The sequence below is a fragment of the Dasypus novemcinctus genome, chromosome 5 (assembly GCF_030445035.2).
Source record: "Dasypus novemcinctus isolate mDasNov1 chromosome 5, mDasNov1.1.hap2, whole genome shotgun sequence".
NCBI classification, from domain to species: domain Eukaryota; kingdom Metazoa; phylum Chordata; class Mammalia; order Cingulata; family Dasypodidae; genus Dasypus; species Dasypus novemcinctus.
Window position 1 is genome coordinate 35,659,302 of NC_080677.1, and position 10,828 is coordinate 35,670,129.

Consider the following 10,828-nt stretch of genomic DNA (forward strand, 5'->3'; position numbering starts at 1 on the left):
CCCCAAGAGGCTGGGCCCATGGTGTAGCTCAAGGTTGAAGAGACGAGCCATATGCCTGATAGCTCACAACTCAACTTGGGAAGAAAGCGGAGCAGGTGAGAAAGAGAGGAGGCCTGGTAAGAGACAAGCCCACTGCCTTGCTGCCCATAGCTGAGATCGGGAGATGGGTAGATTCTGGAGGGGCAGGCAGGGACCACTGCAGAGATCAGCCACCATCTTACCTACATGGCAGGACCTCTGAGAAAGCATCTCTGCTGATGCCTTGATTTGGACATTTCACAGCCTCAGAAGAACTAGAAACTTTTACTCCTGCATAAAATCCCCATTATAAAAGCCAACACATTTCTGATACTTTGCATCAGCAGCCCTGTGGCAAACTAAGACAATAACACAATATTAATAAAATGATCATGTTTTTATCATAGTTTTTATTTAAAAACATAAATCACATTAAAATATTTGAAAAGAAAATTAAAGATTCTTAATATTTTGTGTTTTTTTTTAAGATTTATTTTCTACTTATTTCTCTCCCCTACCCCCCTGCCCCGACTTGTCTGCTCTCTGTGTCCACTCGCTGTGTGTTCTTCTGTGACCACTTCTATCCTTATCGGCAGCACCGGGAATCTGTGTTTCTTTTTGTTGCGTCATCTTGCTGTGTCAGCGCTCCGTGTGTGCGGCACCATTCTTGGGCAGGCTGCATTTTCTTGTGCTCTGGGCAGCTCTCCTTACAGGGTGCACTCCTAGTGCGTGGGGCTCCCCTACGCGGGGGACACCCCTGCGTGGCACGGCACTCCTTGCATGCATCAGCACTGCACATGGGCCAGTTCCACACAGGTCAAGGAGGCCTGGGGTTTGAACCGCTGACCTCCGATGTGGTAGACGGATGCCCTAGCCACTGGGCCAAGTCCGCTTCCCTAACTTACTATTTTGAATGACAAAGTGGCTCTTCTATATTTATTCAAAATCCTGAATGAACTACAAGCCTTGGTTAATATGTATTGGCAGGAACAAATCTTTAATTTTTAAAATAGCCTGAAAAAACTAATTATGATAGACAAAAAATATTCACAGTATTTCAGCATTTGAATCATATGAAAATAACCTCATTTGTTATGAGAAAAAAAATACAAAGCAATAAATCATGAATTTTGACACAAGTAATGTATTTTCACTCATTTAAATAAATTAAGGAAGCATACAAAAAAGACAGTTTAAACAGTAAAAAAGTAAACTGAAAGAAAATAAACTATATTATTACATTTAAATAAACATGTAAAGGATATATTTGGATGATGACTTTAATTTCCCCAGTAATTTTCAGGAAGGTTTTGTAGCTGACGGCAGTGGTGCTTTTCCTTTCTTCTTAGCAGTCTTTTCCATTTTTGCCTATAAATTTAAAATATTGATTAAGAATTTATAAAACATTTCCTAAGGAAAAAAAGTTACACATATCTTTTTTAGATTCATGTCTTATGTATCATAGCAAGTTCGCAGTTATTTAGCAGTTAATGTAAATATTAAGCTGTTAAATATTAAAGCCAAAATCTGAGTGCTAAAGGAATACATTACGTATTTTAAATTTGGTTTGATTTCAACTTAACAGAAAAGTTTTAAGAAAAATAACATATAAATGAATATTGCTTTAGGGAAAAATGAAGAAATTAATTTCAATTGACACTAAAATTTAGAGAAAAATGATTAAACAACTAACCTTATATCCAGTCTAAGCACATTTCACTATAGGATTATAGAACATGACTAATCTGGCTGGAAAATCTCTGGAATATGGACTGCTTTAAGGATGGTTTCCTATAATTCTAGTTTCTATATCCCACAGGTATCCTCCTAAAAGCCTCGTCCCTCTTCTTTGCAGTTGAAGCCAAGAATAAGCACACATACACTAAGCAGTGGCCTTCTAATTTTTTAGACACATATAGACGCTTCCCATCTGAAAAAAATCCCAGTGTACAAAAAGCCCACCTGCCTCTTACTTTCTACCACTCACATGCACACAAATTCCCAGAGGCAGCATCACTCCCTAGAGTGATGGGAAAGAAAGGGAAAGAAAACAAGGGGTATGGCGGATGGATAGATTCTCCTTCCTTCTAAGGTGACAGGAAATAATATCAAGGAACCCAGTAAAACCAATTTACCCAATCCCATCAAATGGCAAATAATAAATTTCCACTAATAAAATCAGATTAGTCCCACCTCTGTCTCTTCCTCATTTCTCCCATCTCTCTCCTCTTTGTGTCAGTTGGGAACCTCATTCAGAAAACATATACTCATATCACTCTTGCATCCTGTATTAGTTAGCAGGTCACCTGAAGGACCTCCAAAGAACAGACTATGTATGCTAAGGTCAAGACTTTGGAGTTCAATGACTAGGCTTTGAATCCAACCTCTACTATTTATTAACCATTTGGGCAAGTTGTTGAACCAACCATTTTCATACTTTTAAAAAGGTCAGGGAAACGGGCGTGGCTCAACCAATTGGGCTCCCGTCTACCGTACAGGAGGTCCAGGGTTTGAAGCCCAGGGCTTCCTGGTGAGGGCAAGCTGGCCCATGCAGCGAGCTGGCCCACGTGGAGTACAGGCCCATGGGGGAATACCTCCCCATGCAGGAGCGCCACCCTGTGTGGGGATGCCACCTGTAGCAGTTTGATATAGTTAATGAATTCCAAAAATAGATACTGGATTATGTTTGTATTCTGGTCTGTACCTGGGCATGATTATCATTAGGGCTTTAATTGGGCCACGTCATTAGGGCATTGAGTCCTCACCCCTTGGCAGGTGGGGACTCACAGATAAAAGGCATGGCAAAGGACAGAGTTGAGGGTTCTTAATGTTGGAGTTTTGATGTTGAAGTTTGATGCTGAAATATTAAGCTGGAACCCCAGGAAGGAAGCACACAGAGGAAAGAGAAGCCATCCCCAGGAAAGGAGAAACTCAGAAAGCCTAACCCTCACAGCCGTCAGCAGCCATCTTGCTCCAACATGTGAAAACAGACTTTGGTGAGGGAAGGAATTTATGCTTTATGGCCTGGTATCTATAAGCTCCTACCCCAAATAAATACCCTGTATAAAAACCAACCGATTTCTGGTATTTTACATCAGCACCCTTTGGCTAAAACACCAACCAGAGTGGGAAAGCCACCCCGCGCAAGAGTGCCAGCTGACATTGAGAGCTGGCGCAGCAAGATGATGCAACAAGACACACAGAGGAGGGAAAATAAGAAGACACAGCAGAACAGGGAGTTGAGGTAGCGCAAGAGAGTAATCGCCTCCCTCCCACTCCGGGATGTCCCAGGATCAGTTCCCGGAGCCGCCTAATGAGAATACAAGCAGACACTGAAGAACACACAGCAAATGGACAGAGAGCAGAGAATGGGGGGACTGAGGAGGGTAAAGAAATGAATCTTTTAAAAAAAGGTAATAGTAATAGCTATTCCTCAGGGTTGTCCTCAAGGTGCCTAAGATCTAGGCACTTAATAAGCACTCCATAAATGCTAGTTCCCTTTCCCCTCACATTTAAGGTAAAGTGCTAGAATTGGAGTAGCATTAAAAAAAAAAAAGAAGTAAAGATGCTAAACAACAAACAAAAACAAAAACAGTATTTATGCATTGGAAATAGAACTTAGCAAATACATTAATCTAGATTCCTATGGCTAATGATAAACACCTTCATTTTCTTCATTTTTAAATTTTTAAATTTCCTAGCACTAACACAGTGCCTTGCACTTAGTAGACCTTTTATAACTGTTTGCTGAATAAAATTATTTTTTCTTGGGGAAATGATACCAAGAATCACCCACAATTTGAAGAAAATAATTTGATCTGGTATTAAAAAAAGAAGCAACTCTTAATACAAAAAATTAGTTGGTAAACAATGTGACCACAAAGACTTGTATTATCAATGCAGATTCATGGTAGGCTCATACTAGATTCTTGCCCACACCAAATGTTGCTAATGATTAGCAAAGGATATAGACAAAGAAACAGACACAGATGCAGCATTCCTCTCCAGAGGGGTCCTGAACCCCAGGAACCAGATACAGCTTCCAACTTGTTCCTTTTCCCTCAGTGGTCCACACCTTCGTTTTGGAGTAACAGACAAGGACTAATAATGTATATGGTACATATCAGCTCTGAGGAGGTCGTTTAGATTTGGGGCTTTTGGGTTTTCACACTCCATTAATCATAGGCTGGAGAATTTATAAGCTACATCTCATAAATCCATAAATTTCAGGTTTATTTATAGTAAACCATCTGGATGGTCTGAGATTACTTTATGAATGCCAAAAAAGAGAAAGATTATGTTTGCAAACTAATCTACTCTCCTGGATTGACAATCTTTGAATGCATTAAATTCAGCTGAGGGGGCTTTGATTAGATCACTTGATAAGATCACTTTAGGGCTTTGGATTGGACTACATCAGGGAGGCATGACTACAGGTTGAGTCGACACCCCTCTGCTGAGTCTGATATAAATGGACTCACACGGACAGAGACAGGAAAAAAAAAAAAAAAAGGAAACTGTCATATCTGATTCTGCAGTGTGAGAGAGAAGACTGCTTAAGTACAGAGCCTGTAAGAGACTGGGCCTACAGAGCAGCCTAAGAGGAGACTAGCCCTGCTATATGCCTGATAGCTCACAGCTGAACTTGGGAAGACAGTGGACCAGCCTACAATGATAAGAGGAGGCCTGAAGAGAGACAAGCCCTATGCCAGTTTGCAGCTGAAACAGGGAAGAAAGCAGAAGGGCTGAGCCTGAGAGAGGAAGCCCGGAAAGGAAGGCAGAGACTGGGCAAACATTGCCCGCCTTCTTACTTCAACATGTGGCAGCTGACTTTGGAGAGGAAGCATATCCTACGGTGCCCTGAGTTGGCCTTTTCATGGCCTTGGAACTGTAAGCTTTTACCACAAATAATTCTCCATTATAAAAGCCAACAGATTTCTGGTACTTTGCATCGGCTGCCCTTTGGCAAACTAAAATAACCAGGGATGTCCTGCCAAAATATTCACAGATAAGAACTCCTTCCATTCTCTTTCCACTAATAAACTCCACTGGCATGTTTTCAAGACAGTCTATACTACCCAGGCTTCTGGAGGAGGGAGGGAGAAAGGGAGAGAGGTGGAACACAGTTTGCCATAAATCTGTGAGGAAAAATTAAAATTCAGCTGTGAATGACCATGTTTCAGGAATGGGGATTGATTTGATTAAATTATCCTTGATCCTTGATGAGGAGGCAGTTTTTGCCTTTTCTTTCATCACTCTGACCATTCTACCTCATTCCCTGACATCCCTTACACAAGAGCATTCCAAAAGAACTTCCTCCAAATATAGAAATGTTTAGAAGATAGCTGTCCAATAAGATAGACACTAGCCTTATGTTACTACTGAGAACTTGAAATATGCCTAGTGTGACTAAGGAAATAATTGTTAATCTTAATTTCTTTAAATGTAAACTTAAATATTCACCTATGGCAAATGGCTACAGCACATATACAGAACATTTCCACCATTACAGAAAGTTCTGTTAGATATTACTGCCTTAAATCACATCCCAGGCTCACCCACTCTACTTCAAAACTCATCAGGGCAACCATGCTAATTTGTCTCCTACTCACTTCCTCTACTCTTGGAATTTATTTAATAATCTCCTTTTCCATACCTTCAGTAACTCAACAGTTACTTAACTTTCATCTAAGAATCACAGAGGATACAACAAAAAGTGAAGAGTGTCTTTACTTTCATGAAGCTTATTACCTAGTTAGAGAGATAATAAATGCCCAAAAAGCATTTTCTTAGGAAAGCACTTTGGGGAATATGCCAGATGGCTGGAATACCATCCCCCAGACCTCATCAAACCAATATTCTTTCATCTAGCAAAAACAAAAACAAAACTCTAAAACGTGAATACTGCCATGGAACTTCAAATAATATGAAAGGAGCCCTCCTTAGGCATGAACTCGCCATCACGCAAAAGCACAAGTTATTTGGCATGCATGACATGAACATCAACCATATTTGTGTTAATCGTTTTCAATTTTCCACAAATATCTATGGGAAACTTATTATGTACAAGAAACTGCACTACATACTGGGAAAAATACAAAGTTGAGTATAACACCAACGTTAGTATCAGACTATAAATATCATTTCTGAAAACAGTGAACACATCAATACTGTGGTTACTGAGCCCTGGAAATTGTTAAAATATATTTCTATTTACTGTTCAGTTTCTTTTGCTATTATTTATTTATTTGCTTTCTTATTTAGGCAACTAGGTAACTTTAACTATAGTCTATATGTACCTAAAGTCTGTAAGTACCTAAAAAAACCCCTAGAAAAAAAAACACTATATAGTAAGAATTTAAAATACATATAATTCACAAATCTGCCAATGGTTGTTTATTATTGACATATTTATTTGTATATTTAGTCAATCTATATCACCTTATGTATTAACCAGTGTATTATATATATTATTCATTAGTTCTGTTTTTGTCTGAATTGTTGCAAACAAGCCTCAAGGTCCAGCACCAGCTATAAGTAAAGACTATAAATTATTCTTACCAATCACAATCAATATATAATCATTCTACATTGTCTTTGTTGCAAAAAAATCCTTAACAGAAGCGGATTTCCTCAAAGACCTACCCTTTCCTGGTATCGTCTTTCAAAGAAAGCCATATCATCCTCTTCAGCTCTCCTTAAGGAAGAAACTTGAGTACTTGTACCTACTAATAAGGAAAAAAACACCCAAGTAATATATGTAGTTATGAATTCCCCTGCAATAAAAAACAGAAAAAACTTTCCCCCTACCAGATGATGTTTTATTTTTTAAATCAGAAATGGCCTCAATGGATAATTGGTCCTATTACCTAATTCTTTTTTAGAAACAATAGTATAAGACAAAGATAATTTTCATTGGCAAACATTCTCCAAATATTCAATTGGTTCATATTAAATAACACCATATGGCTATTTCATATAAGGGTATATTTAGTTTTGTTCAACTACTTTTTTTTTTTTTTTTTAAAGATTTATTTATTTATTTAATTTCCCCCCCTCCCCTGGTTGTTTGTTCTTGGTGTCTATTTGCTGCGTCTTGTTTCTTTGTCCGCTTCTGTTGTCGTCAGCGGCACAGGAAGTGTGGGCGGCGCCATTCCTGGGCAGGCTGCTCTTTCTTTTCACGCTGGGCGGCTCTCCTCACGGAGGCACTCCTTGCGCGTGGGGCTCCCCCACGCGGGGGACACCCTTGCGTGGCACGGCACTCCTTGCGCGCATCAGCACTGCGCATGGCCAGCTCCACACGGGTCAAGGAGGCCCGGGGTTTGAACCGCGGACCTCCCATATGGTAGACGGACGCCCTAACCACTGGGCCAAAGTCCGTTTCCCATCAACTACTTTTATTGTATATATAAACTAGAAATCCATGTTACTCTGTATCAGATAATGCACAAAAGTAATTATTGAGGCTTTGTATAGACAACCATAAATGATGATATTACCTGCTTTGAAATTTTTCAAAACTAAAATCATTTTAGCCACTTTTTATGATATTGGCTTTATAAAACCAAACAAGCAATAGTTTATGGGCTGGAAGGAATTTAAAATTGCTTCAGGAGGAGAAATCTGGTTTTCTTTGTATGTACTCCAAGAGCCCACTTCTGTGGAAGGAAATGTTCACCTTCTTTGTAGATGAACGTCTTGGTTGGATCTCTTCATTTCCAAAACAGATTATCAACCTCACCACCTGTTCTGTTTCTAAAGCATATGGATTAATTCTCAGCCAGCAACACAAAATCATTGAACTCCACACAATCACTACAAAGTATAATCATACTGTCAACTATCTCTAATAAAAGCATTGTTGTTAAAGATAAAATAAGAAAAATTGCTTAGAAGATGTGCTATCCATACATTGTTTCAGAAATTTGGGGTCTATCCCTGGATCATATTGTGCCATTTAAACAAAGGCAGGCTCTCCTTTATTGAGGTGCATTTGGCTTTATCAAAGGTGGTTATCAGAAATGAGCCAACCATATTCTGCATTTGCTGGGAGGGAAAAGGTTTTGAGGACACTGGCCACTGCATCACTGAGGGTCACTATACAAACTTCTTTAAAATCCAGCAATGTGGGAATAGATGTAGCTCAAATGGTTGAGCACCTGCTCCCCATGTACAAGGTCCCTGGTTCAATCCCTGGTACTTCCTAAAAAAACAAACAAACGAAAAATAGCAACTCTCACTGGGGGCAGATGTAGCTCAGTGGTTGAGTGCCTGCTTCCCATGTATGAGATTCCAGGTTCAATCCCTGGCACCTCCTAAAAAAAATCCAGCATTGGTATAACTTTCATTAACACTGAGGAACTCATGCTTCCTCCTTTTTAATAATGAAAATTAACCTGATAACACCTTCTTTTGTGCCTTGACTACACTCCATCAAAACTGAACCTTAATGCAGCAATTATAGCAACCCTGAAGGGTGGCACAATTGTGTCCTCTTTCTTAGTTTTGATTACTTACTTCTATCTATATTTTCTAATTACTTCATTGTATCTTGTTTTTGTAAGTAGCCTTACAAAATAAAATCCCTTGTGAAAAAAAGTCAGGATAAATAAAAATGCAAATAAAAATCAATTATAATTTTAAAATATTTTTTAAATATTAAATACCTAATAAGTCACACAAACGCCTTGAAAGTTTTCACTCTTTTTGTTTCAGTAAAGGAAACAGAGTACTACTGCTGAAAACTGAAGTCTGTGCGCTCGTAATAAATAATCAAATCTTGCTGACTTTTGACTATACCAGATTGCATGCTGTTTGGCAGAACCCAAAAGGAATTTAAAATCCAGGCCCTACAGTCATAATTCTCAAATTTAGTTATTTTTCCCCAATACAAAATGAAGTTGCTTACTTTTTTTTAGTTCCTGGCCAATATAAAATAAATACAAAAGTAAAATGATCATGATTCACTTGAAATCAAATTGAGGTGATATTGGAAGGGAAGAGAGATGCCTAGAAAAATGAATCAAAGTGCCATATTCTTATTTTCTATATTCAAAAATATTTCCTCAGTTTAAGTTCATTACCATCTGTTAGTTTTGCTTGAGAAGAACTAGGTGATGCCTGAAATGCTTTTAGGAATGGGTGGTCCATGGCTGTAACTGGAGAGTCTAAAAATTCAACTGAAGGTGTACCTGAGAACAAAACATATGAAGCATTGAAATTCAATCTCTATTTGTAAGGATACTATCAAATTATTATTTCTAATATGAAATACATTAGAACCTCAGCAGAATTATTAGAAAAATCCATTTTGCAAAAGAGAAATTCTTACTTGGAATTTAATTTGCCATATAAAAGCAAAAGGTTAAAAGTATTTTTTAATTTCTCAGTACATGTCTCATACTTTTTCACAGAAAAATATATTATGCACGAATGTAACTATACATCAGAAAAGATATACAAAACTTAATATAGTCACGTAACCATCAAAAGTAGTATACGAGATAAGGAACCTCTAATTGAAGAGGGTAGGATGTATTTTTACTCTTTGCTTACTAGGAAACTATCTAAAAAACACCCAAAAGTATGAAAAATAAAGGAAAAAAATTCCTTCAAATGAATGAGGGTGCATCCACAACTCTAAACCATAAACTACAAAGACCAACTGCTAATACATTGGCTTTTATACCAAAAAGGAAGCTGCAGAGAAAATCTATAATTGCTCTATCTTCTTTACAAATCACCACCGCCCACATCCCCCATGGCCACCCCATACCACAGGTAGAGGGGAGGAAATTAACTCTGAATCCTGTTTGGTTTAACTAAGTCTTATCTTATAATGTGAATACTATGGGACAGTTGCTCAGTTATTCCTATTCATTTGAGAATATTTTCAGGGATCAACACATTTTTCAAGATAATTAGCTAAAACAGCAGATAAATATGTGAGGTGATTTCTTTCAAATTCTGTATGTACTATAAAATAAGTAGTTAAAACTATTTAACAAGTAATTTCATGAACTACATATTCTAATCTAATTAAAATCAATCTTTATCTTGTTTTGTATAAAATGGTTAGTATTTTCTCCCAATTATATTTTTTAAAAACATTAAAGTATATCCTAATAGCCAGATCCATTATTTTTAGCTGTTTATACATTTTTCATTTGCTGCATTCTTATTAAGAACATATTTTTTAAATTACTTAATATTTTAAATTAATTATTCCCAAAAGCCAAACAACAAAGTTTGATATTCCCATACCAGTGTTTGAAACATACACACATATTTATCAAAAGAATAAGTTTTATATCATTAGCTGGACCTCACAAGTTGGATATAATTTTAGCCCCATTATAAATTAACGATAAACAACATATTGGTTTATTTTATTTCTGCAATTTGCCTCAAAAATGCAAAAATGTGTGATGCTAGGTTTAAATCATTTAATCTTACAAGATGGCTTCATAATTTTTTCTCAGTATTTTTTATAATTTTCATCAAACACATATTAACAAGTTTATTTAAACTCTAAGATAAAATCAGACTTCTAAGTTGCATTTTGCTGAATGGTTCCACAATAAAGCTAGACTCTTCCAATTAAATTATTTGCAAAAACAGAATATGCAAATTCATAGAGTTAGAAAGTAGAATTAGGTAACCAGTGGCCAGGTAGTAGTGGGGAATGGGGAGTTAATGCTTAATTGTTATGGAGTTTCTGTTTGGGGTGATGGAAACGTTTTGGTAATGGTGGCACAACACTGTGAATGTAATGAACACCACTGAATTGTATATCTGAAAGTGGATAAAA

At 37.4% G+C, this 10,828-nt stretch overlaps 1 protein-coding gene across 4 annotated transcripts in view; it reads right to left on the minus strand.

Annotated features, from left to right (window-relative positions):
* Positions 1 to 400: 400 nt before the first annotated feature.
* Positions 401 to 10,828, minus strand: part of FAM221A (family with sequence similarity 221 member A) — a 29,243-nt gene continuing 18,815 nt past the window's right edge. For all 4 annotated transcript variants that reach the window (XM_071215118.1, XM_004461359.4, XM_071215116.1 and 1 more), the window contains 3 exons: positions 9,102 to 9,209; positions 6,664 to 6,746; positions 401 to 1,386 (listed from right to left, as the gene is read on the minus strand). In XM_071215118.1, coding sequence (XP_071071219.1) covers positions 1,318 to 1,386; positions 6,664 to 6,746; positions 9,102 to 9,209 — 260 coding nt within the window. In that variant the 3' untranslated portion in view covers positions 401 to 1,317. The remainder of the gene's footprint in view (positions 1,387 to 6,663; positions 6,747 to 9,101; positions 9,210 to 10,828) is intronic.